The sequence below is a fragment of the Carlito syrichta genome, unplaced genomic scaffold (genome assembly GCF_000164805.1).
Source record: "Carlito syrichta isolate Samal-C Ts95f unplaced genomic scaffold, Tarsius_syrichta-2.0.1 Scaffold308088, whole genome shotgun sequence".
In the NCBI taxonomy this organism is placed as follows: Eukaryota; Metazoa; Chordata; class Mammalia; order Primates; family Tarsiidae; genus Carlito; species Carlito syrichta.
In genome coordinates, this window is record NW_007252184.1 from 893,105 (window position 1) to 920,612 (window position 27,508).

The window sequence follows — 27,508 nt, forward strand, 5'->3', positions numbered from 1 at the left end:
AAGCAGATGGGTGGGCTAGTCACATGATTGCTGCCATGGTGGTGGGCTATAGATGGGAGGAGACAAGGGGAGGGGGCTTTCCTATAAGAGACTGGTCAGACCCTTGCAACCCACAAACTCCTTGACCTACAGGTGGTCTATTATCATTTCTGTGGCTCTGTCCTTGTCTTGCATCTGATGGAGATTTGCTGAGGGGGTGGGGTAGGGTGCTGCTTGGCCTGCAGTGAAATGTCTGAAGGCTTCCTAAACCCAGCCTATTGGAAATTTAACTATCTGTGTCTAATCTGTGCTAGATTCAAAGCGTGTCAGGGATAAAGTCTAAGCAAAAATGTCTATGCTGAGGCAAAAAGACTTCACTAAACTAAGTTTATTCTAGGTTTCTCTAGGTACCTTCTTTCATGTTTGCTTTCTAGATATTTCCTAAATATAAAACTCTTTGATATGAGACTTTGTACTATTCATCTAGGATGGAACCAAACACTTAATAAGTACTAAGTATTTATTGAGTGAAGGTATTGAGCAAACTTAAGGGAGAAGAATGAAGTGTCAGGTAGAGGGAAGAGCAGATGGAGAAGCAGGACATGAAAAGAGCACATGTTGGTAGTTTGAGTAAGCAAGCGAGTGAGGGCCAGGATGGGCGCTGACCAGGATGGACTCTGGCTGTGCTGAGAAGGTTGAACTTTCTCCTTCTGTAGGGAGGAGCCACCCAAGGGTTTCAGTCATGGTCAGATTTACATTTGAGAAGAATTATTCAAGATAGAGAATGGAGTAAAAAGGACAAGACTGGAAATGGAGCACCCACCCAGAGGGCATGGGCGCATCCCAGGCAGAAACATGATGATGGATGGTCTCTGACCTGGCCTCTGACTCAGGGCAGCTGCAGCGGGCACCAAGAGTAGATAGATTGTTTTGTGGGTGCTAAGAACAGGGGAGCAGTGCCACTAGCATTCCTAACCAGAGATAGCAGGGCCTGTGTCCAGCTCCAGCCTGGCTCCTCTGCTGGGCTGTTGGATTCAGGGGCAGGGGCTGGAGAGGAGGGAGTCTGTCAACACTGCACTCCTGAACCACAGCTCTGTAAGGATGTCCACCACCTGGTCCTATATCGAGTGTCATCTGCAAACACCACCAGAGGGAAAGGGTACAATCTTGGATCCGGCCCAGCGCCAGATGCTCCTAGCTCTGTGGAAGAGGTCATTAGAGCTGTGATGAGTGTACAGATGGTGGTGAGTCTGGAAGAAACAAAGTCAGGAACCTCTTCTTTGGACTTCAGATCCCAGATGGGAGTGGGCTCCAGTGACCGCATCTAAGTGTCAAGACTCATTCATCCGCTGCATAGATACTCAGTCATGAATCATGGGGCTGGGGATCCAGGAGGCAACATCGCAGGTAGAAGCTCAGCTCTCATAGTGCCTGTCCAGTGAAGCATGCAGACAAGCAGACGTCGTTGCTCAGTGTGATTCAGCTTCAGGGTGGTGGTAGTGCTGTGAAAACACATGGGAAGGGCATTCCACAGGACTAGGAAGAGAAGGCACATGAGGGAAGACTTCCTGGAGGAGGTAAGATTTGAAGGACAAATGAGTAGGAATGAGGGGGCGGGTAGATTTAGTGGGAAGGAGGGAACAGCATGAGCAGCAGAGACCAGAAGTGAATACAAGCATGGCCACTCAGGGGACTGTCAGGAGCTCCGATTCTAATGAAGCCAGTGTGAGAAATAGGAAGGGCTGCATGCGCTTACTTAGGCGTTTTTTGTACATTTTCACTGGGAGATGATTATGACGATGATGACATGGGTGCAAGCTTTCTGGTCATCTGGATTTAACAGACACATGAGCTGGACATAGACATCCACACCTGTGATCCCAACACTTTGGAAGGCCAAGGCAGGAGGATTGCTTGAGCCCAGGAGTTCGAGACCAGCCTGGAAAACATAGCAAGACCTCATCTCTACAAAAACTACAAAAATTAGCTGGGCGTGGTAGTATGCACCTGTTGTCCAGGCTACTTGGGCAGATGAGGCAGAAGAATCGCCTGAGCCCAGGCTGTCGAGGCTGTGATGAGCCATAATTGTGCCACTCCATTCCAGCCTGGGTGACAGAGAGACCCTGACTCAAAAAAAAAAAAAGTGACTTGATAAGTATATTGCATTCAGTTGAGAGTACTTTGAAGGTGACTGAAATTTAAACATGTAAGAATACATGCTTTTTTATAAATAAATTTCATTTTGCGGGGGGGGTCCCCCCTCACATAGCAAAAAAAAAAAAAATTACCCATGACCACAGAGAAGTCACATAAAGACTGAGCCATGGGTTTAGCATCTGATAAATGGGGACAGTGATACTGTTGTCATAGTATTTCGTGGACAGTTTATGTTAAATCACCAGAAGAGGAGGACTTGGGTCCAGGAGCACAGTGTGCCTTGGAACGTGTTTTTCCACAGACCCCAGTACCTGTCCCTTCTGGTCATAATTATTTCACAACTAGCTGTTGGGTTTTATTAGCAGCTCTGCTAGGAAGGCCTGACAGAGAGAGGAACCCACAGTGTCACTCAGAGATCTGTCTGTAAAGGAGGTGAAGGGCTATCACGTTTGCTCTGAGTCAAGCAGTTCCAGGTATTCCTGCCAGTTGGGAAATTCAGAGTAGGAGAAAGAGGCCCTTTGGTTCACACCTTGCTGCCAAAAAAAATAAAAATAAATACATCTAATCAGGGATTCAGCTCTTTGATGTGAGGACTGGGCCCCACTTCAGAGCCTGTGGTCGGGATGCTTGCTCTAGGACAAGACAGTTTGGTGTGAAAGAGAACAGGATCCCCAGCGATCTGGAGTGCTACAGCCCCACCCCCTCCCCCAGTGTGTCTGGGCATCGCTCCCTGGAGCCAGTACGCTATTTCTGTAATGCATAATAAGCATTCAGTCTGAATTGGTTATTATTAGTTGATTGAAGTGGGGATGGAGGTTAGAACTCTACCACATTAGCATTTCTCTCCCTTTTCTTCAGCAATCCAGCCCTTCAGGAATATCCGAGAAACCCCAGGCTCCACAGAACAGTCGGGTAATCACCTACATTCTCCACCCCTTTATCTACTCAAAAGTCCTTCTACGGTGTCCTTAATAGAATTGTATCTGGCTCCTGCTGGAATCCTCCCAAAAGCAGGGAGCTCATGGCCTCCTAAGGCAACTGACTTCAGATGCTAACTGTTCTGCCACATGTTGGACTGAAATCTTACTAATCTGAGAACTATCTTCCAAATCAGTCCTTTTTCTTTTTTTTTTAAGTCAGAGTCTCACTCTGTCACCCAGGCTGGAGTGCAGTGGCACGCTCACAACCACTGCAGTCTTGACCTGCTGGCCTCAGGTGATCCTTTCACCTCAGCCTTCCAAGTAGTTGGAACTATAGCACACACTACCACGTCTGGCTAATTTTTTTTTTTGAGTTGGAGTCTTACTCCTGTCCAGGCTGGAGTGCTGTGGCACCCTCACGGCCACCCCAGCATCAACCTGCTGGACTCTGGCGATCCTTCCACCTCAGCCTTCCAAGTAGCCAGAACTACAGGCTTGTGCATCCATGCCTGGCTAATATTTGGTTTATTGTAGAGATTAGGTCTCGCCGAGTTGCCTGGGCTGGTCTCGAACACACGGGCTCAGGCAGTCCACTTGCCTCAGCCTCCCAAAATACTGGGATTGCAGGTTGTGCCACCGAGCCCAGCCTCATTTTTTTATATGTAGCAACGAAGGCTCACATGTTGCCCAGGCTGGTCTCAAACCCGCAAGCTCAGGAAATCCTCTCTCCTCGACCTCCCAAAGAGCTGGGATTACAAAAGTTAGCCACCATGCCAGACCTTTTTTTTTTTTTTTTTTTAATCGAAAAGGACACTTCTCCCTTGTACCAGACGGTGTGGCAGATAGCGAGACTGTTCCACACAGTATGCTATTCAGGAACATGCAGCTCTCCCTAAACACTGCATTTGTAGAGCGATGCTTTATCCCCAAGAGGACCTCGATCCAACTAAGGGAATTTCCAGATGAAGACAGCTCCTCTTTTTAAATGCAAAACCATTAAAATAGATATCTTTTAACCAATTTGGATGGGAACTTTGCTGCTAAAGTACATACCCTTCCTTTAGTAAGCAAACTGTAAACTGAATTTAGTACTAAACTTCTGTATTAAATTCCGCTTACAATTTTTGATGACTAAGATTTCCTTGAGGAGGCTGGAGGCGGTGGGGCGTGGCCAGAGGAAGGAAGATGCTGTTTATCCTGGCAGGAAATGGCCGTGGACTCCTTGCTGCTTATTCTGCAGATTCCTTTCTGACAGCTGTCACTTTCAGTTCATCAGCTCCAAACAACCCTCTCTGGGCTGGTCTCCTTGTTCCTCCTTCCCAGGGTAGCCAAAAAAAAAGCCACAAAAGTATTGAATTTAGAAAGACAAGTGGTAACAAAATCGTCTGTTATATTAAAAGCTATATTATGAAACATACCAAATATCCAGGAAGTCAAAAAAAAAAAAAAAGGAAGAAAAGGCTGGACACCAATGAGTTTTTGAATTTTTGGAATTGTAAGATAACAGACATGTTCTGTAGATTTAGAGCTTCAGACATCGCTAATTGATGACCATATTATCTACCCGAGCCCAACCCTAGAGTTTTCCCCAAGATAGCACTCCAGGAAATCAGTATTGATCTAGCTCCATTTTTGATAGGCAACTGGGTTGGTTTCATGTTTTTGCTATTGTGAATAGTGCTGCAATAGACATGCATGTGCAGGTGTCTTTTTCATAGAGCAGGGAGCCAAAGCTTGCTGGTCATTCCTGGGCGAGATCTTGGTCACTCTGCTACTTCCTGCATTTTGTACTATTCCAAGACCATTCTCTGCTTTTGGGAACTGGAGATTTTCTGCAGGCAAAGAGAAAGGGAAATGCAGCTTTCTAAAAAGGAGAGAGGCATTATGAGGCATCATTCATAGATAAGGAATCCAAAGTTTCAACAAGATGAGTTACTTACTCAAAGCCACTCCACTCCTAAGTGGTAGGGCTGAGATTAGAAACCAGGTCTACTAGCGCTAAAGCGATAAGGCCAGGGCATGTTTCCCAGGTAGATGGAGCCACATGTATAGAAGTGACTCATTAATAACTACAGGGTAATCGGCGAGTCTCCTGTTGTCTTACTGATAGAATTGTTTTACCCTTTCAGTAACTCGTCAAGGTGGTTATTCTCTCCACTTTGTAGAGGAGGCAATGGAGGCTAAGAGAGTTGAAGTCACAGAACAAGTTGGTGGCAGACCTGGAATTGGCATCAAACCCCCAATTCATAGTTGAGTAGTCTTTCTACAACTATGTAAAACATTCCCCTATTTAAATGTCAGTACCTGGCCCCATCCCCAGCACCCCTTTTTTCCCAGGGTGCCTTCTTTTGTTTTTCTCCATGGCATCATCAATATATTCATGACTTATTTCTTTTATTGATTTTGTCTCCTCACTAGAATGTAAGCTTTACAGCTTCTGGGATTTTTATCTATTGAATTGAATTCATCAATTTATCTTTTTTATTTTATTTTTATAGTTGTGGGGTACAAGTGAGGATTTACTACATAAATTGGTTGCATGCAGGTAAAGTTTAGGCTTCCAGCTGGCCCTATTTCCCCCTGATCGTGGACTAGGTACCCTTTGTGTTATCACATGCCCCCCTTCCTCCTCTCTCTCTCCCTCCCTAGCAGTGTCCAACCTCAGCAGATCTCTCCCTTATGCTCATGTGACCAGTGATCAAGGCCTGCTTATAAGTGAGAAAATGCATATTCAGTTATTTGTTCCTGCGATCGTTTACTTAGTAGGATGGTCTCCAGCTGCATCCATGTTGCTGCAAAGGACATAGTTTTGTTCTTGTTTATGAATGTGTAATATTCCACAATATATGTGTACCACATTTTCTTTATCCAGTCCATTTTTGATGGGCATCTGGGTTGGTTTCATGTATTTGCTATTATGAATAGTGCTGCAATAGACATGCATGTGCAGGTGTCTTTTTCGTAGAGCAATTTATGTTCCTCTGGGTATATTCCCAGAAGAGAGATTGCTGGATCATATGGAAGCTTAGTTGTTCTTTGAGAAGTTGCCACACTGCTTTCCACTAAGGTTGAACTAGCTTACATTCACACCAAGAATGTAGAAACATTCCCTTTTATCAGCAGCTGCGCCGCCAGTACCTGTTGTTTGATTTGCATTTCTCTGATGATTAGTGAGGCTGAGCATTTTTTCATGTGTTTGTTGGGTGCTTGGATGTCTTCCTTTGAGAAGTTTCTGTTCATATCCTTTGCCCACTTTGTAAGGGGGTTGGTTTTTTTTTTCTCTCAATTTGTTCATCAATGTATCTTTTTTTTTTTATTAATCAATACTTTTTATTATGGTTTTGTGGGGTACAGTTAAGGGTTAGGTGTACAATTACGTTTCATTCAGGCACCCTGTTGATAAGAGGTGTTTTCCCATCCCCAGACAGATATTTGCTACTGTTAATCCCATCCCCCCCCATAGTTTCCCAGTACTGTCAGTCATTTTCTTATAGTATTACATTGGATGTTCAAGGTCCATTATATGAGTGAGAACATCATCAATGTATCCTATACCTATTTTAAAAACTGCCTGGCACCAGGTACATGCTCAATAAATTTTGAATAATAAGTGAACTAAAACAAGTTCTTTTCTTCAATCATTTGTGATGTCCAGGAAAGATCCCTGTACTTGGAATCTAAAAATTTGGCCCTGGGCTAGATCTGTGACTTTAGGCATAACTCTAGCCTTCCATAAGCCTCAGTTTTCCCACCTTTAAAATGGTCAGTAAATACACCCATCTCAAGCTACTTTAGGAAAATTGATGGAGTTAAGGTATAACTCAGGCAGTTATTGTTTATTGTCCAACAAGCTTATCTTGGACACTATTCCTTCCAAACACTCTGAGATCACTGTCTCACCTCTGAAATGAAGAGGGCCTCCAAGCTCAATTTGCTCATGCTCTGAAGGTGGTGGACTGCCTGCAAGGCCCCATTCCCTGATACTAAGCCCACTAAGAGGAAGAGACAACAGCATCACTGTGGCTCGATTAGAAGTTAAAAATAAGACATATATAAACAGATTCTATAAGCACTTTATGATATCACCCTGCAAGGCAATGCCAAGGAACAGATGGCTCTGTAGAAACAGCTGCATCTCAGAAGAACCCCGGAGAAAACCCAGAATCATCACTGCGCTCATGTGTGAGCCGCATGGTACCACCTCTTCAATCACACAGCAGCCAGCAGAGCCAGGAGTGGATGGTGCTCAGAGCCCTAAGACTGCCTGAGGCCAGTCTCCAGGGACTCCCCATGGGCACACTAAGCTCCAGAGCCTTCAGGATCATAATGTTTGCCTGGGAGACCAGGGAGCCATGGAGGGTTAGAGAAGCTATGGGCTCAAGAGACCCCATGGATATAAGTTTGGGCCACAGGTTTCCTTTGTGGCCTGGCTGCTTTATTCCTGTCCAACTCCAGCTTGCACGGAACCCCATTTCACCCATCTAGGCACAGGATGTCATCCCTCCACACTTGCCAGGTGCTCTGCTCATGGCTGGATGGCGACTCCCTCCCTTCCTCTCCTTTGGGCTGGATCTTCCTCACATAAGTGGCCTCTTCTGCTTGTGCAATAGGTAAGAGGATGGCTGGAACAAGCCTGCCTCATGTGAAATCCTCGGACCACCAGCTGTGGGATTTCAGGCAATCTGCTTAAATCCACTGTGCCTCAGTTTTCTCTAATATAAAAGGGGAATCTTAATGATTCTTACCTGATAGATGTAAGAAGACTAAATACTGTAAGACAGGTGGCACATTAAATGGAGGCTCATGGAAGGCTAGAGTGCCCAAGGTCGTAGATCTAGCCTAGGGCCAGATTTTCAGATACCAAGTACAGGGATCTTTCTGGGACACCACAAATGATTCCAGAAAAAAAAACATGTTTTAGTTCACTTGTTACGCAAGATGTATTGAGCATGTACCAGGTGCCAGGCAGTTTTTTTAAAAATAGATATAAAAATATATCAATGAATGAATTGAAACAAACACAAATTAAGGTTTGTTTGTGTTATGATTACCCCATGTTATAATTACTGACTTGCTTCATTGCCTGTTCTTTTAGGCTATAGGAGCGATTTAAGTGCAAAGACTGGGGTTTGCTCCTTATTCCCAGCTCAGAGCTTGGCATAAGAGCCTATTAATTGTGTGCAATGTGTGAACTAATACTGATATTTGGAAGGAAGGAAATATTTTTTCGTCTTTATCTCCTCTAAGTTCAGGTCAAAGCTAGGCAGACCCTCTCTGAATCTTCACCGAACAGTTCTGAAGACAGCCTCCTCCCCACCTCCTGCAAAAGAATGAAAGTGGCTCATGATTTAGCTTCCTTGGTAACAAATGCTTCAGGTTCGTGGAACTTGCTGCTTAATACACACAGCAGGCAACCAGTGAGCAAGTGAGCTTTTCCCACCTGTCTGTATGGTGTACTACAACTTAACTGCTCCGTGGAAACCACAGGGAAGAGCCCTAGGTTGGGTTTCAGGAAACAAGAGTTAGAGCCCCAGCTTTTTTGAGCAAATCCCTGGTGCTCCAGTTTCCTCATCTGTCAACTGAAGGCCCTAAGGACAGCCAACTTGTCACAGGTATTAGGGAAGAAAAAAATGAAATAGTAGACATGAAGGCTGCTAAAAAGTGAAAGTATGTTAAAAGTATAAAGCTGTGTGCTCAAGTGTTAATTTACCCGTTGGTGTGTTCACCTCTTGCCCCAAGACAACAGAAAGAAGGATGTCACAAGAAGAAAGAAATGGGTAGCCTTTGCAACTCCTTATTTGGTTCCTTGTACTGTGTTTTCATCACTTGCAGACTGGAAGAGTTCAGATGTGTCTGTTAGTTCAGGCAGTACTAGCAACTATTTTATGGTTCAACATGCTGGAATTTTATTACTCACATGCAGTCCTGAAGGGCAAGTGACTTTTCTCCAGGTTCAGGAACCCAGACTCCTTTTATCTTGTAGCTCTGTCCTTCATGGAGTCCCTGACTCTTGCACTGGATTCTCATGCTCTGTTAGCTAAGAAGAGAAACTGAACAAAGCTTATGTCTGAGTGAGGCCTGAACATGCCACCCGTACTAGCTAAAGCCCATTCTGTTGATCAGGGCTGGCCAGGATTCAGCCACAATCACCCTTAACTGCTAGGAGGCTAGAAAACAGGAAGTAGGGAGAAATGTCGATATTGGTGAGCACGGAATGTCTCTACCACCACAGAAATGCACGCATTGAGCCCTCTGCAGTCACAGAATCATCTAGCCTTCAAACTAGAAAGAAGCCCAAGGCTGAATGATGAGGCATCGTAGCAACTTGGTTTCATGCAAGAACTCAGAGGAAATACACCCCTCAGCTGTTCTGGACATCCACAGTGTAATCTGGAGCAGTGGCTGACCCTTCTGGATGATGACAGAACAGGACTATAGGTAGGATTCTGTTCCTAATCCATGGAGCTGGTATGAGTATGAAATGAGAAAGCCTGCAAAGCTGTTCCCACCGTACCTGGCCCAGTGAGTGCATAATCCTTGACAGTTATTTTTTGAAGCTTAAACTCTTTGCCTTGCCGTTGAGAGACATGACCTGCTAAAGGTCACACAGAAAAATGAGTGTCAGATCAGGTGTCTCAGTATCCAGTTATCCCCATAATCTCCCTCTGTAGTTTGCCCAGTAACTGTGAACACAAGTCCCTTAGGCCAGAGCTCAGGGACACACTTGCACTCCCTTTGAATTCTCAGGCTTGTCCAGCCATCATTTCCAGCAGCCCAGAGGTCAGTCTCGGCCACTGTCCTGCAGGATGAGGAGAAATGAATGCAAACTGCTTAAAGGACCATTTTCCCTGGAGTCCAAATCGCCCTGTGCCTCAGCTGGCTGCCCAAAGAAGCAATTTAGCAAATGCATTTTATCTCAGGAGAAATCTGTCTTGTATTCCTGTGACTTGCTTGTCAGAAACTCTCTGTTCCCTGCGGCAGTGGCCGGGGCACAGGCGCAGTAACATCAGACCTGGCTGATAAAAGCGTTCCCTCCAGCTCAGTGTCTCCCCAGAGAAGTTGCCAAGACCCTGGGTGAGAAGGAGGCAGTTGATAAACCAACCACTGGAGTCTTCCCCTTGAGATAACATCAGTGGTGCAGTCAGCAATAAGCAAGTGTAGATGAGAATTTGAAAAAAGTACATAATGTAATCACAATCACATTGGTTAGGTTTGTGCAGAACTTTACAGTTTACAGAGCACTTTCACATGCATTAGCTCATTTGAGAAAATTGCAGGGAATTAGTTAACTACAGAAAAGTATAAAGAAGCCAATAAAATTCTATTGCTCGGAGAAAATCTTTGTTAACATTGTAATGTGTTCCCTTTGATCTATTTCCTAGCGGGAGTTTTTTTTTTTCTTTTTTTCTGATTTTCTTTTTTGCTGCATTGGGATCATGCCGCATATACATTTTTATGGCCTGCTTTATTCACGGAACATTGTGTCTTCCACCATCTCATTTGATTCTCACGTCTATCCCCTGGGGAGAAGTAATTGTGTGGTGAAATGTCCTGTTTGAGGTCCAAAGACCAGATTCTCATCCTGGATTGCTTCCTGCTAGCTGAAGCAGATTCCTGAAACCTGAGCCTCAGCTTCTTCCTTTGTAAAACAGAGATGTGTGCTAAAAGATTAGATCACTGAAGCAATGCACCTGAAACCACTTAGGACTACACCACTCATGTAGTCAGTACCCAGTTTGTATGTACTGGATAAAGGTGCAAACCACCGTGCTGATGAGAAATGTAACACTGAAGTTCAAGGGTGACAGTTGTCTGGTCCAGAGTCCTGTGGACATGTGTACTGGGCAGCATACCTGTCATGCTCTCTATACCCTATGTGGCTGGGGGACAACAGTATTCCCTAGTCCCTACCCTTTAAGCACTGTGATAGCCACAGGTGAGCTTGGGATGTGGATGCCACTGAATCTCATTATTGGTACCATAGAGTTCAGAGCCCAGGACTGTTGGTCGACCCCCAGATAGGGCAGGCTGTACGAGCATTTCTATTGACCACGCCCCCATCTCCCGACACACAGTGGCTGAGCACATCCAACAGGTTTGCTGAGCTCACAGGATGCTCTAGAGATTCCAGTTTCAGAGATGAATGGAGTACAACTCCTGCTCTTAGGAACTTACTCCAATGGGTGCACCCTAGAGAATGACTTCTGACACCATTTACCTTGGAATGTCTTTTCTTCCAATTCACAAAGAGGAAGAAAAACCTCTGTTCACAGACGAATATCTCATCTTCTGATAATTAATACTGCTCGTTCTCGTATGGTGAGGACCTACTACTGGTGTGAAGCCTCGTCAAAGAAAGACCCATTCCTTCACCTGCTTGTGTACCCCCACACTCACACATCCACACACGTCACCACTCTCTTCTGTATTGAACTGGAAGCCATGTGCTCTTGTCAGCACATCAAAAGCACAAAATGAAACAAACATTGCCAATCCTGCTCTTGCAAAGAATGTGGCAGGTGTTTATTCTCCAGTGGGGACTAATTGCCTGCGCTCTTTTGCAGTGTGGGTGAGGGAGGTGAGGAGGAGAGAGTTGGTTAGGTTTCCTCCTGTGAGGCAGCATCATGGTTTCCAGGCATATTTGAGCTGCTAAGGCAGAAGGATGTGGGGACTCTGATATTTGTGACTGGAAGGGCTGCCCTGGCTCAGAATTGGAAAAAGGTACATCATCCAGCCCCGCCTTCCCTGCCCACCAGGCCTTTGCCACACAGTCTCCTTCAGGTGAGGTGTGAGGACAAAAAGTATCACCTAGGTGTCTTCAGAGGCCCAGGTGGCTCACTTTCCTAACTGCGCTAAGTTAATTATGATAATACATGCCATCTGTTGCGTTTTTCTTTGCTCCAAACACTATAATCCACTGCAATCTCTGGGAAGTTATGGTTGTCATTCCCATTTTACAGTGGAGGACACTGAAGTTCAGGAAGATGAAGTCACTCACCCAAAATCAGCCAGGCAAGAGGGGAATAGAACCAGTAACCTCAGCCACTGGGCTGTGTCTGTGTCTTCACCTGAGGTTAAGCAAGCATCTTTCCTTGAGAGACAGTGTAGTGGTGTAGGGGCACAGGCCTGGCTTTGTCCTCCCTAAGTGACCTCAAGATTGAAACTGCCTTCTCAACTGTCAGATGAGGCTGAAGATGCCTCACGGAGACCCTGGGGAGGAAGGAAAATCACGTGTACCTTCGTGGCTCCTGGACCGTGCTTATTTGCTCTCCAAAACCTTTCTAACCATCACAGACCCTTGAACTGCAAATATTGAAACAATTAATGGACTTAAGAATGGGCTTATTCATCACCACCTGTGCCTATAGTTAGAGGACACAAAAGGAAAACGGGAAGGACAGGCCTTAACTTCACAGAGATTATCGTCTTTTTGTGTATAGCAGATATTTTTCATGCATGCAACATGTGAACGGTGAGCACTTGTCATGTGCCAGACACTGTCCTGGAGGCAACAGTCAAGTGTCACAGTCTCGCCAGGGAAGTTGCCCTTCAGTGATTTCAGTTCAAGTTGACAAGTGCTTTAATGGAGTTACGAATCGAGTGCCCTTGGAGCACAGAGAAGAAATGGACCAGTTCTACCTAGCTGGGTCAATAGAGGTCTCACAGAGAAGGTGCCATCTAGGCTGAATCTTGAAAGATAAATAGAAGGTGTTTTAGGTTGAAAAGAGTGGGATGAGGGAATGCAGGGTATTGTAGAGAGGGGTGATGGGTCAGAGAGTGTGTCTGCAGTTCTCAACAAGGAAATCTGAGTGTCATTCTGCAGGTCAGAAAGGGTCAGTGGGCTCACAGGATCTTAGATGGAATGAGAATTCCAGCCTCCTAGTCTTGTATTCGTTAAACTGTTGGCATGATGGGAAGCTTCAGATAGACAGGGACATGGAATTGACTTGTAAATCTAAGGAATATTCTTGATTGCATCCTTTTAAAAGTTAAACATTTTAAAGACAACTGAGAATGTCTCATAGATCATGGGATCTCAGCCAGTTCCCAAGCAACATTTGGGAACATGTGGTTACCTTTGGAGTTGCACAGGGCCATCTGGAAAGTGCTATGGGCATTCAGTGGTCAGGCGAACCATCAATATGCGGGACAGGTCCCCATAATGATCAAGTGCCTCCCACAAAATACCGGTAACACTCCATCAGTATCTATTGTCCAAAGCCAGTGAGGCCTCAGTGGCCTATGAGATGCAACTCTGCTGATCTTGGCTGGGCTTGCCTGCATGGCTTGGCCAACTCGGGAAATCCTGCTCTGCCCCTGGTGCCTCCCCTTCTCCAGCGGGCTAGCCTAGGCATTTTCTCATGGCAATGGTGGAGGTACAAGAAACACTCTTTCTCTTGAGCTCTAGTCTCAGGATTGGGACAACAGTGCTTTCCCCGCATTCTGTTAGCAAGAGCACCTCACTAATCCAGCCTGATTCAAGGGATCAAGTAGACTCTGCCTCTCTAGTAGGCACCAAAGCCAAGGGTAAGGATATGGGGGTTGGAGACTGGAGATGAAGAATTGGAGCAATTAATTCAGTCATCTGCCATAGCACACATCTTGAGAAATAATGCCATAGGGTCATCTTTGTTTTTCTTTTCTTTTTGACAAGCAGGGGAAAGTGCTTTAGCATAGCACAATCTGTCAAGGCCAATAGTCTTAACAGACAAGGCTCTACAGAAAAAATATATTTTCTTGTTGATAACTACACTGTTGGTTTGGAGGTTTTTTAAAAATATACCTCCTTCTTAAAGAAATGTTCTGTAACACGGGGCTAGGTTGGTCACTCTAGCCTTGTAAACTTTAATCTGTATTCAACTATGTGGTGTTGTGTGATAGATAAGACTGATGTCAAAGGGACAGTATCAGAACCAGCCATGTGACCTTTGGCAAATTATTATTTTTTTAAAGTTTATTCTTGTTTCCATCACCCCTAAAGCTCTCTTGCTATTCACATTGCACATCCCTTGGTCCAGTTTTTGTCACTGAGGATTCACTTTTTTTTTTTGAGTTGGAGTCTCACTCCATTTCCCAGGCTGGAGTGCAGTGGCACACTCACGGCCACTACAGCCTCGACCTGCTGGGCTCCGCAGTCCTTCCACCTCAGTCTTCCAAGTAGCTGGAACTACAGGCACATGCTACCACGCCTGGCTAATTTTTGATTTATTGTAGGGATGAGGTCTCATCAAGTTGCTTGGGCTGGTCTTGAACCTATGGGCTCAGGCAGTAGCAGTACACTTGCCTCAGCCTCTCAAAGTGCTGGGATTACCAGCTGAGCCACCAAACCAGCCTGTTTTACTTTTTAATTTCAGTTTTTCATATGTAAAACAGGCATCATGATACCTGCCTTGTAGGGTTATTGTGGAGTTTACGTGAGATGATGTCTGTTAGACAGTTGCAGATCTGTGTGTCTGCATCTGCATATCTGAAATGCTGACTCCTTAGCTCCCTATTGGCAAGTTAGCCTGCCCTTTTGAAGAGTTGCGAAAAGGGCTGGGTGCAGTGGCTCATGCTTGCAATCCTAGCACTTTGGGAAGCCGAATAGAGAGACTTGCTTGAGCTCAGGAGTTCGAAACAAGCAATATCGCGAGAACTCGTCTCCACAAAAAAAAAGGAAAAATCAAAAAATTAGCTGGGTGTGGTGACACATGCCTGTAATCTCAGCTACTTGGGAGGCTGAGGAGGAAGGATCACCTGAACCCAGGAGGTCGAGGCTGCAGTGAGCCAGGTCCATGCCACTGTAGTCCAGCCTAGGCAACACATTGAGACCATGACTCAAACAAACAAACAAAAAAACAAGGTGGGGAAGGAAGGAGAGGCATAGAGCTAGGTAAAGGACTTCTTGAGCAGATTAATGAAATAAGATTTTCAGAGAGTTTGAAAAAAGAGAAGAAAAAAATGTGAGTACTGAGACTCTGATTAAACTTGTGTGAAATGAAAGGAAGAGAGCTGTCTTGTATATACGTTGGTTTTATTTTTTTTTCTAATAAATGGTACAAAGGTTGAAATCAATAGCTCTAGGGAGAGATGAGCATCAGATGGCACTGAAGTCCTTTTTAATTTTGTTTGTTCTCTTCTGCGGGTGTTTTTCCTGTGTTATTTGAAATAATTGTGCTGCATTGTCTAGGAAAACATCTCTGGTTTGTTTCTGAGGAGTTTCTGGCGGGCTATACATCTGTCAGCGAGCACCACTTCCGTTCTTAGCTAAGAGGGGACTCACTTCTCAGATGGTGAAGGCAGGCTTCTTTTCATCATCATCTTTTTGAAATTAGATGAAATTGCAGGGAGAAATAAAAACGATGATCCTCTTCATCTGTGTTTGACCCGTGAACAGTGTCCCAATAGGTGATCACCTCAGGGGAGCACAGGGCACAAAGGGCAGGCTCGTGGGCCCCTCGGACCTTGTCTTCTGGTCCCCAAGCCCAGTCTCCTACCTTGCAGCTCCAGAAGCAGCTGTCTGAGCTGGATGAGGACGACCTATGCTACGAGTTCCGGCGAGAGCGCTTCACCGTCCACCGTACCCACCTCTACTTCCTGCACTACGAGTATGAGCCAGCAGCCGATGGCACAGACGTCACCCTGGTCGCCCAGCTCTCCATGGACAGGTATGGCCGATGGTCCCTCCCTCACCCACCCTGCACCGTTCTCCTCACTATTGCTTCTTGTGTGGAGGATGGAGAAGGGAGAGATGGCTCACGGGCTTAGAAGAATGATGTCTGATAAGGTTGGGCTCGTTGTTTGAAGGCAGAGGAAAGGATCTGTCCTTAAGAGGAAAAGCTCTATTTAGGTTTCCTCAAGGAAAAGGAGTGTGTAACCCAGAGCCGCAGTTGCTGCTGGAAAGCGATGCTGTTTCTTTCCCTTCTGTGTGTATTGATGCAGCAAGCATCCGTCAAGCATCTCCAGGCAGTACTGACACGAGTCCTGCCCTGATGTCGTTTCATGCGCTGCTTCCCAGCCTTGGCCGGGGATAGATTGAATCACTGGGAAGCTCTTATAACACGTTTATGTCTAGGCTCCCTTGCAGACCAGTTAAGTAAGAATCTCTTGGTCACCCTTGGCATCGTTTTGTTTTAAGCTTGCAATGTGTAGGCAGGGCTGAGAACAGGGGGCTAGATGGTCTAAACAGGAATAAATAATTAAATAGAATGATGATAGTTGCAGGAAGTGCTTTGAAGGAACTGGGATCAATAATTCCATTGTCAAGTTGGGACCTTCTTTGGCAGTATGGTCAGAGGAAGTCTTAGAAAGGGGCATTGCTAAGAGAAGGGTTTTCCAGGCAGATGAGATAGCAAGTGCAAAGGGCCTGTGTTGGGAAGGATGCCTTCACATTCGGAAACCAATGTGGCTGAAGCATAACAGGATTAGGAAGAAAAGGTCGTGAGATAAGTTTATAGAATATTAGGGGCTCATGAGATATTTGGGTTTTATTCTATGTGTGGTAAGAGGTTATCGAAGAAATTTACACAGCTATATGATCTAATTTATGTTTTTAAACTATAAATCAATTTGAAGCCTGAGGTCACTTACCCAGGGCTACACAGCTTTTCTATACCTGGCCATTCTAGGTGCCCCCTCCCACCTTGGCTGATCAGCTTCTACTTCCTCTATACATGGTCCATGGTGGCTGCCCTTGCCCCTGCTCCTGTCATGTCATTCCCCATCAGCTCCCACAATTAGGAAGGAAGTTTAATTGACTCATTCCATCTTTCTAGCCACCTCAGAGATGCCTATCTAGCCTGCCGGTGAGATTCCATAGGCTTGTCCTAGAATGAGTTAATGCCTGTACAGTGATGCAAATGGTGCCTGACATGTAATAAATGTTCAATAAATGTCAGTTGCTATTAGTCATGAATGATTGAAGAATGAGCAAAACAAATGAATAGACAAGCACCCAGACATGAAAAGCCTCCCCCAGAGTTGTCTGGAAGCTCTGGGAAGTGAGTGGAACCTTGCCTGGGGAGGCAAACTGGGAATGGTTCACATTGAGAATGGCTTATGCAAGTGGATACCCAGCTCGGTGCAGCCTGCCACGCATGAGCGAATGACCACACGCGTAATTCAGTGGCTTCAATGGTTGGTCGTCTCCTGGGGATTCACAGGCTCTAGAAAAGCTTAGAGAAAGGCCTCTAAGACTCTAGTGTGCAGAGAACTTGCACATCATAGCAGGTAACAGGTCAAGACAAAATGGCTCAAAAGGGAAAAGCATGGAGGTTCTGGCACCAGCTCCAGGCATGACCTGCTGTGTGATCTCTAGCAAGGTCGATCCCTTTTTGTGGCCAGGGTTTTCTCATCCAAATTCATGTGATCACTCAGCAAATATTGCTCAAACGTTTTTGCTGTCGTGTGCCAGGCTCTTGAGGGACTAGCAATACATGTCAAAAATCCCTATCCCTGTCCTCACAGAGTGTACAGTCTATTCAGGACCAGGCATTTTTTCTCTTTTGTCACTTAGCGACTGTAAAAAGCACATATTTGGCTGGATGCAGTAACTCAAGTCTATAATCCCAGTACTTTGGGAGGCCAAGGTGAGGGGTTTGCCTGAGCCCACAGGTTTGTGAACATCCTAGGCAACTTGGCAAGACCTCATCTCTACAATAAATAAATAAATAATTAGCCAGACATGGTAGCGTGCGCCTGTAGTTCCGGCTGATCGGAAGGCTGAGGTGGAAGGATCGCTGGAGCCCAGCAGGTTGACGGTGGGGTGGCTGTGAGCATGCCACTGCACTCCAGCATGGGTGACGGAGTAAGACTCCAACTCAAAAAAATAATAATAATAAGCTCATGTGTGTGCCCTTACAGTTTCTATGGGTCAGGAATCTGGATGCCTGTTAGCAGGGTCCTCTGCTCATGGTTTCAGCACTGGAATTGAAGCGTAAGTGGAACTGGGATGGCATCTGGGGGGTCGGCATCCATGTCCAAGCTCATGCAGGTTTGAGCAGAATTCAGTTCTAGGATGGAGGTCCCGGACCATTTCCCTGCTGGCTGTTGACTGGGGTTTCTCTAGCTCCCAGAAACCACTCTGAGTTCCTAGCCACATGGCCCTCCCAGCATGGCAGACCACTTGTGCGAGGCCAGCAGGAGGATCTGTCTCTGGTCTGTTAGGACAGAATTTTCTGTGATGCAACATGATCATGGTGCAATATCCCATCATATTCCCAGGTTCTGCCCACACCCAAGGGCAGTGGATCATATAGCGCCTATCCTTCAGGGAAAGCTTGGGGTCCCTGGCAGAGTTCTGCCTGCCACAGACAGGCAAGGTAAACGGGTCTGCCAATAAAGTGTTCCAGTGCCAGCAGGAGCTGCACCAACATGAGAGTCCAGGGAGGATCCCCCATCCCAGCCGGAGGTGGAGATAGGAAGAGACAGGGAGTGTGTCCAAGGGAAGGTGTCACTGGAGTTGAATTGGAGGCTGGGTACTGAAGGTAGGAGACACAGAAGGAGAGAAGGAAGGCTTCCCAAGGTAGAGCATGAAGCATGTTCACGGGACTGAGAAGACATCAGGCCTAGGGGAGACACAGAGCTGAGTTTGGCTGGAGCTTAGGGTGCAGGAGTGAAGAAAAGAGGAGTAGATAAACTTGACCAGGTAAGCAGGAGCTGGATGGCAGAGGGCCTCGGGGACGCCAGGGGAGGTGGCCAGCCCTTCCGGCTCAAATCTGTCAGGCGTCCTGTATGGCTCCATTGGGATGCCTGACCAGTCCCTAAACGTCTCATGTCCATTTGACCTCTCACCCAGCTTTCGGTTTGGGTGCCCAAGCTCTCTCCCACCACACAGTCCCCTTCATAAGTCACCTGGCTACACCAGCCCTTCTTTTCACACGTGCATTTCGTTCTTCTCCCTGGCGTTTAAAAGGAAAATAAACTCGGATCCTCCACGTTCCAGGCGGTGTGTCTGCTTCTCAGGCCCCTCTGATGAGGTCCCCAAAGCCCGGACACTATAATCTATACAGATGAGTGAGCACTGCATGAACCCAGGTTCCTGTCTCTCCAGGCATCACTGTCTATCCTCTGTCGCATTCACACCTCCTAGTATCTCATTCAGATTGTCAGCAAAATATTCCAAATCAAGATTAGCGGCAGTGGCTACCAAGGAAACCTGACCTACTTTGTGTAATCAGAGTAAAAAGTGGCATAACAGTGAGTGAGACTTGGTCCCTGGAGTCAGGCTCTGTGGGGTTCTTTGTGGCCCGGCTGCTTTTTCAACTTGACTTCCAGACAGTCATTTCACACTCCAAGCTTCAGTTTCCTCATCTGTCATCTGGAAATGATAATTATATCATTATTATAATTACCCCTGAGCCTGTTGTAAAGACCAAATGAGGGAACGCATGCCCAGTACTTAGCCCTGACATACATTCAAAGACTCCCTAAATGATACCAGCACCAAAATCTTAGTCCTTGTGATGCTGGGTCAAAAGGTGCTAGACCAAAGGACAGAGAGGCCTGGGTTCAAATCCCACCAACTCCTTCAATCCTCAGCTGGTGATCTTGGGCAAGTCACTTAACATCTCTGGGTTTCTGTTTTCTTCTCCTATAAGATAGATTTTAAAATGTTTTTGTCCTAGGGTTCTGATTGGAATTAAATAAGAGATTCTCTGTAAAAAGCCCTTGACATGTTTTTGGAATCCAGTTAATAATGGCTAGATTGGAACACCCTTACAAAGGCCTCTGCACATGGTAGATATTTAGGAGACATAAGGTTATGTCGAAAAAAAAAAAGACCTGGATTTGAAGTCCACGTGGGCCACTCCCCAGCTGTGTGAGTTTGAGCAAGTGACTTTGCCTTATTGAACCTCACCTGATTATCCATGAGGTGGTGGCAGTGCTGTCAAGTTCACAGATGGTTGTCTGGGTTCTATGAAATATGAAAATATAAAGTGCCCATTAAGTAGTAGTGTGCACAGATATTAATTTCCTTGCCTTACTGTTTCTTACCTCTATGCTGGCCATAGAATCTGTTGTCTGGAATTTACAAACAAGTAGAAGGAATTTGTTCAGAGCCCATGTGGCCCAAGCATCGCAGATGCGTGATACCCCCTGACACATCGTGACAAGTAGTACAATCCAGATAATACCTACGAGAGCCCTAGGAATTTCAAGCCCTAATGAGAAATATTAGTGGGATACAATAAAAAATTATAAAGCAGTACCACAAGCTGATGAAAACGGTAGAAATTTCCCTCGCCACTTCTGCTCTGTCTACACATCCAGTTATGATGCAGCACGCTGACTGGTGCCTGTTGGATTGATTTTTAATTTAAGAAACATTTCGGGTATGTTTGTAAACCTTCAAGTCAGAAGTAGGCCCTGCGTGAATGCCACAACAAATTAGGGGAGCCAGCTTTCGTGCTCCCATGCCTGGCTCTCCCTGGAATTCCATTCAGAAAGAATGAATGTCACCGGCCATAGCCATGGAGTGGAGATCTGCTTCTCCTTAGGCCACCCAGGACCTTCCCCTCCCATCTCAGCGGAAGACACAATGGCTGAAGGGACAGAGAGATCCGATCAGGAGGGAGGGCTCTGTGTCTTCTGACGCCTGGTTAGGGAGAGCCTGGCTCTTGTTGAAATACTAACTACAGTTGTATGGTGTCCTGGGGCTGATGGGTTCCCTCTCTGAGTAGAGGAGAGAGAACTGGCTGGGCTAATAGGGCGTTGCTCCAAGTCTTCACCCCAAACCAGCAGTACAGCATAACTTGGGAGCTTGTTTCAAATACAGATTCTTGGGCCCCAGCCAAGTCCTCTTGAACCAGAATCTCTAGGGTGGGACCCCAGAGTCTGGGTTTTAGTAAGTCCAGAAGATCCTAAGTACTGATTATTCTAGAGAGTAAAAGATAATTGTTTTTCCATGTAACAGCCCTCTGATTTTTTTAAAAAATAAAAGTCAGGTCACACCATCAAAACCCTCGATTACTTCTCATTACATTTGGAATGTCATCCCACCTGCCAGTCTGCCTGATACGGCCTTTGAGGCCCATCTGAACTGGCCCCTGCCCACCCCCCAACTCCTTCATCTCTCCTCTGCACCTCACTTTCCTATGCTCCATCTACACTAGTTTTGCGTCTTCTTGCTTGAATGTGCCCAGCTCGTTTTTACCCCCAGGGCTATTTCCTCTTCCAGGAAAGCTTTTCCCTCAGACTTTCACAAAGCCAGATTCTTCTCATTATCTTCTCTAACAAAATACCTTAAACTGATTAGCTTATCAACAACAGAAATTTATTTCTCACAGTTCCAGAGACTGGGAAGTCCAAGATCATGGCACTGGCAGATTCGGTGTCTGGTGAGGGCCCCTGCTTCCTGGTTCACAGATGGCACCTTCTCTCTGTGTCCTCACGTGGTGGAAGGGACTAGCTGGCTCTCTGGGCCTCTTTCATAAGAACTATGATCTTGACCCTGAGGGCTCCACCCTCATGACCTAATTCTTCTAAAAGACCCCCACCTTCTAATAGCATCACCTTGAGGTTAGAATTTCAACATATGAATTTGGTGGGAGACACAGTCAGACCATAGCACTAGATGACCAGTTTCACTTCTTCCAAAGTGACCAGCCCTCACAGTTACTCTTCATTCTGTTCCCCTGTTCTGCTGCCTCTCTATACCTTCTTTCTGTCTGAATTTACCTTAGTGTGGTTTGTTGACTGTCTTCCCCCACTAGAATACAAGCTCCCAAAGTGCAGGACCCTTGTCTGTCTAGCACACCTGGCACATGGGAGACACTCAATAAATATTTGTTGGATGAATACATGTTTGAAAGGCAGAAATAGGCCGAGCTTGGTGGCTCACACCTGTCATCCCAGCACTTTGGGAGGCTGAAGCGAGAGGATGGCTTGAGCCCAAGAGCTTGAAACCAGCTTGGGTTACATAGCAAAACCTTTTCTCTACAAAAAAAAAAGTAAAAACATTAGCCAAGCATGATGGCGCAGGCCTGTAGTCCCTGCTACTTGGGAGGCTGAGGTGAAAGGATCACTTGAGCCCAGAAGGAGGTCAAGGCTGTCGTGAGCCATGATCATGCCACTGCACGCCAGACTGGGTGACAGCAAGATCCTGACTCCAAAAAAAAGGAAGAAATAGAACCTGAGAAGGAAATTACAGCTATCATCTATTGATCTATTATACACCAACTATGTATCTAGCTTTGTGCCAGACACCTTATATAATTATCTCATTTACTACTCAGGTTCAACTAGGTGTTGTATCAGTTATCTATTGCTTCACAAATTATCCTGAGTCTTAGCAGCTTACAGCCACTATTATGAACTCATGATTTTTTGGATTGACAGTGTCGGCAGGGCTCATTCATGTGTCCGCCATCAACTAGGTGGATTTTCTGGGAATTATCTGACCAACAGCTAGGACTATAAGGTACTGGGGTCATGTAGCTCATCCTCTAGCAAGGTGGTCTGGGCCTGGTCACCTAGCAGCAGCCACACAACTCTGAGAGCAAGCCCTGCTACACAAGCTCCTTCTGATGTTGCTGCTTGTGTTGTGTTTTTTAATGTCCCATAGACTAAAGCAAGTCTTGTGACCAGCCTAGAGTCAGCGTGGGAGAGTATTACCAAAGGGTATGGGTACAGGGAGGGGGTATTTGTAACTATTTTGTAATCTACTGAAGGTATTATTATTCCCAATGTACGTACATGTGGAAATTGAAGCTCAAAGAACCATCACCACTGGCCCAGTGATACTGGCACAGATCAGAAGTCAAATTCAGGTCTGCCTGACCCCAGCACCTACAGTTGCCAGCCGTGGTGATATACCATGCAGCCCACCTTGTGGCAGTGTACAAAAAAAATACACTAGAATGGGCCACCTTGCATGGTGTGAGTCCTCCATTCCAGCAGAGGCTGAGTGGACACCTGTCTGGGTTGCCAAGGCCCACTGACACTCTGGAATCCCTTCCAACCCGATCTTTTAGGTTTCCAACTTGGCCATCTCCTCACGTCTTCTTTATAACTGTAGAGGCTGTGTGAGGCATCCAGTCTTCATAGGACTCCCTGAAATAACCCTTGCCTGTTTCTAGATCCTTTGGACATCTCTCTAGCCATACCTGAGCCTTTGCCCACTCACCCCAGCATACAGTAATGGTGGACTCCATGAGGAAGTGGAAATAAGCATAGGTTGTCCCATGACTCCCAGAGTCAGGACTTCTGGGTTCTAGTGTCAGCATCTCCCATGGACTCATCCCATGCCCTTGAGCGGGGCACATTCCCCTCTCTGAAGCTTAGCTCTTTCATCCTAAAAATGATATAATCAGATTAAAAGCAATCACTACAATTCCTTTCAAACTGACAATTCTATGGTTTTAGAACGAATCTCCTCTTGACATATTCTCCGTTAGTCTAGTTCTTGCTGTCCCGGGTACTTCTTGATCTTCTCTCTAGGAGACCAAAGAGAGACTGGACACAGCTTTGCATTACCAACAGCTGCACAGGGACAGCCCTCAGGGAACAGGTGTGGGGAGAGAGTGTGAGAAGGGACAAGGGGATTGTGGAGCCTTGAGACCTACCCCAAGAGGGACCAAGGAGGGAACGGAGCAGAGAGGCATCCACACCAAGGGAAGAGCACACTCTTATTCTGGTTTGCATGCTGAAGAAGGATCTGTCCTCAGGCTTTGGGTCAGACGAGTCTGGATGTGAATCCCTCGCCTGCACTTAGTAACTGCGTGACTTGAAAGATGTCATCTCACCTCCATGAACCTCCTTGCTTGTAAAATGGTGATGAGCATTTCCGTTGTCTAGACTTACTATGAATATTGGGTGATAACAGCCACTGTGTGGCTGGCATGTTGCAAGCAACAAGTAGAGATTGATTTATGGTGTCACTATCATATTTACATATTATCATCTTTATTATAAACCTCAGTTTGTCGCTGTTCAAGTTCCGGCAGAAAGTTTGATTCTAAGGGACAGAACATTGGAGAGATTGGAGCCTGGTGACCATAGACACAAAGGTGGGTGGTGTCATCATGGACTTCTTGCTCATGGAGGGTCCCACAGAACAGCGTCTGGCAGCATCTCCCATAAAGCTCAACTGGCTTTTCACATTAACAGCACCTTTTTTCTGAGGACCTTAAGCATTTTGTCTCTGCTCTTACTCGAAGCTCTTACCAGAGCTTGGAAGCAGGACTGTGGCAGGTGGGGCTTTGAAAACTCAGACAGAGTCAAAAATCTGAGTCACTGAGACAGTCTGGAGTAGAGGGGGTCCTCTCTTCATGCCCAGACACACTCCTACCTCCCATGCCCCCAGCAGCTCTCATATCTACAGCCTAGAAATTCTTCTTGCCCTTTACTCTCCAGTTCTTAAAAGATTTGTACAAATAGTTCTTCCTTGAAGTACGGAGTTCCCCCATTTTGCAGAAGGTAAAACCTGAGGTACAGGAGAGAGAATTCAAAAATCCCAGAGCCTCAGATCTCAGGAGGGGGCAGAGCCCTACAGCAGAGGCTGAATGCAGAGTTCAGTGAGCTTGGGTATCTTGGAGAATGTAGTGGCTCTTTAAGAAATGGCTCCATTATATAAAATAAAAATATGTATTTTTAAAAATGTCTCATTTAAAGAAAAAAGAAAAAGAAATGGCGCCAACCAATTTGGTTAGCTAGCGTTATAAAGAATGAGGAATGGAGGACATTTTACCCTGGCGATCATCTTAATCCTCCACATTGAAAGAGGAAGCAAATCTGGACACTACCAATTCACAAAATTACTGACAGGAAACTCTGGATGCCATCGAAAAAGCCATTGAAACAGGATAGGTGTGCCCATTTTCTTTTGTTTAGGAGCATGGAAATGCATGGGATCGATTTCCTGGTAATTGTCCGAATAAAAGTGGGCATTCTGACCAGGAGACTGCTGATTATGTACCTCTTGCTGGGTCAGAAAAAAAATGGAAATAGGCTTTTGCTGTTTCTTAGCCATAGATTTTATGTACCAGGCACTTCTAATGCCTTTGAAAAAAAAAAAGTACCTTTATAGATTTCTCTTCAAACATTTCTGCAGAACCCTCTCTGCTGGAAACCCCTTTTGTTTTTCTCTCTGGGCTCTGTTCTTTCACTTTTCCTGCTTAGCATCTCTAAGGCAGCCTTGTAGAGCTGGCTGGAGCCCCTGGGCTGTGAGGGCTCTGAAAAATAGACAGAATCAAGGAGGTGCACTTTTATTTCCAACATCCACCTGCTTTTCTATTCCCTTTGCCAAACACCCAGTGTTGTTTTTTATTTTCCCCCCTGAGGCCCCATCAAGGTACCCTTCTACCCACATCTTGTCTCTAAGTCAAGAATCAGAGCTGACCCCACTTTGGGGACCTCCATGCCTTCGTCAGGAAAGTGGGAAGAATGTGCTCAAGTTGTTGGAAGAATTCTGGAAGGCTCCTGGCACATAGGGATGTGTCCATCATTGTGGTTGTTACTACTCTTGCCTTTACTGCTTATTTTAATGCTCTTTGTAACTCGGTGACCTCAGTTTGCCTGAGTCCTCTGTGGCAGGTCACTGCTTTAAGGGATCGGAAGAACTGTTTTATACCTTTATCCTGAGAAAGAAGTATAGGAGTTTGGGGCTGAAAAAGGATCTTTAGATATAATATATGTAATATATATAATATACATTTACAATATGTAATATAATCACCCTCCCCCACCTCTCTCCATTGAAACAAGGAGAGGTCTGAGTCTTACCGTGGATGTGACTTGATGTCCACCTGTTCCATTGGAAGCAGTGAAAGACTAGAACCAGCAAGAAGAGTGTTTCAGTGCCTGTTTTATAGGTTGAGGAGCAGAGTGAGGCACGCTTAAAGCAGTATTTGATTGGCAGCTGGTTGACCAGGTATTGATGGGGCGGCCCACGGGAGGCCGGCAGTGACGTAGGGATGGCCCTGGCCCTGTGGCTCACCTGCCTCTCTCTTCCAGGCTCCAGATGCTGGAGGCCATCTGTAAGCACTGGGAAGGGCCCATCAGCCTGGCCCTCTACCTGTCGGACGCCGAGGCCCAGCAGTTCCTCCGCTACGCACAGGGCTCCGAGGTGCTCATGGGCCGCCACAACGTGGGCTACCACATCGTGTACAAGGAGGGCCAGTTCTACCCCGTGAACCTGCTGCGCAACGTGGCCATGAAGCACATCAGCACGCCCTACATGTTCCTGTCGGACATCGACTTCCTGCCCATGTATGGGCTCTATGAGTACCTCAGGTAAGGACCCAGCTGTGGCCATACGGCTGGGAGACACACAGGCCCTGCAGTACCAGGAGGCCCTTGGGATCATCATCTGGTCCAACGGCTTCCTCTTCTAGATGGGGCAGCGGAGACCCAGAGAGGAAGGGGCCCGCCTGCATCTACCCAGCAACAGACGTCCTGATGAACAGGCCAGAACCCGAGTTTGCAGGATTTGGTGTTGGCGGCAGAGCTTGGTCGGGGGCATGTCCCTTTTTGTCCCCAAGTCTATTGCTCTTTCTGTAGCGTCTATGAAAACATTCCTTCTCTCTTTGAATTTTAGATCAGACAGCCTTCATGTAACCTTTCTAGAAAGATTACTGCCTGTTCTTTAACACACACCTAAGTGATGATGCCTGACAGATATCGAAGTGCTTGCTGCATGCCAGGCCCTGTTCTGAGTGCCTGACAAGTAGGATCTCACTCCCTTCCCCACATTCCCTGCCGTAGGTGGGACTGTCATCTTCCCTTCTCAAATGGGAAACTGCAGGAACGAGACTGGAAGCCATTGACCCACAGTTGCACTTGTGGTAAGGGGGACTTTGAGGCCAAAACAGAGGCAGCCTGACTCCAGAGCTGTGTGCCGAACCACCATCACGGCTGCATCTGTACACCTCCCATGTCCCTTTCCAGCTCTCCCCACATAGAGGGGCACATATCCAACAGCTGGAGAAAGCTCTTGGCTAATGAAAGGCTTAGGTGGCTGTGTGAGGAGTTATTATATGTTAGTATAGGATCATAAACAACTCAGCCAGCCTAGGCAACATAGGGAAACCTCATCTCTACAGAAAGATGAGCCATGCTAGAACTACAGGCACACGCCACCACGCCTGGCTAATTTTTTTTATATTTTGTAGAGACAAGTTCTCACTATGGTATTGACCAGGCTGGTCTCAAACTCTTGGGCTCAAGCGATCCTCCTACCTCAGCCTTCCAAAGTGGTGGCATGTGCCTGTAGTCCTAGCTGCTCAGGAGGCTGCAGTAGGAGGATCACCTGAGCCCAGGAGGTGGAGACTGCAGTAAGCCATGATCATGCCACTGCACTCTAGCCCCGGTGACAGAGTGAGACCCTGACATTAAAAAAACAAGAACATAAAAACACCAAAAAGGACCACAGAATTCATCTAGCCCATCCAGTGGTCTCATTTCACACATGAGAATTCTAAAGTCACACAGTGTAAATGGTCCACCAGCATCTTTAAAATCCTTTATTTACTGTC

The 27,508-nt window shown here is 46.2% G+C and overlaps 1 protein-coding gene across 1 annotated transcript in view; it reads left to right on the forward strand.

The window, feature by feature from the left end:
- Positions 1-27,508, forward strand: part of LARGE1 (LARGE xylosyl- and glucuronyltransferase 1) — a 515,425-nt gene that overhangs the window by 460,981 nt on the left and 26,936 nt on the right. Inside the window, exons 11-12 of the mRNA XM_008064872.2 lie at positions 15,540-15,703; positions 25,989-26,267. Of these exons, the coding sequence (XP_008063063.1) occupies positions 15,540-15,703; positions 25,989-26,267 (443 nt within the window). The remainder of the gene's footprint in view (positions 1-15,539; positions 15,704-25,988; positions 26,268-27,508) is intronic.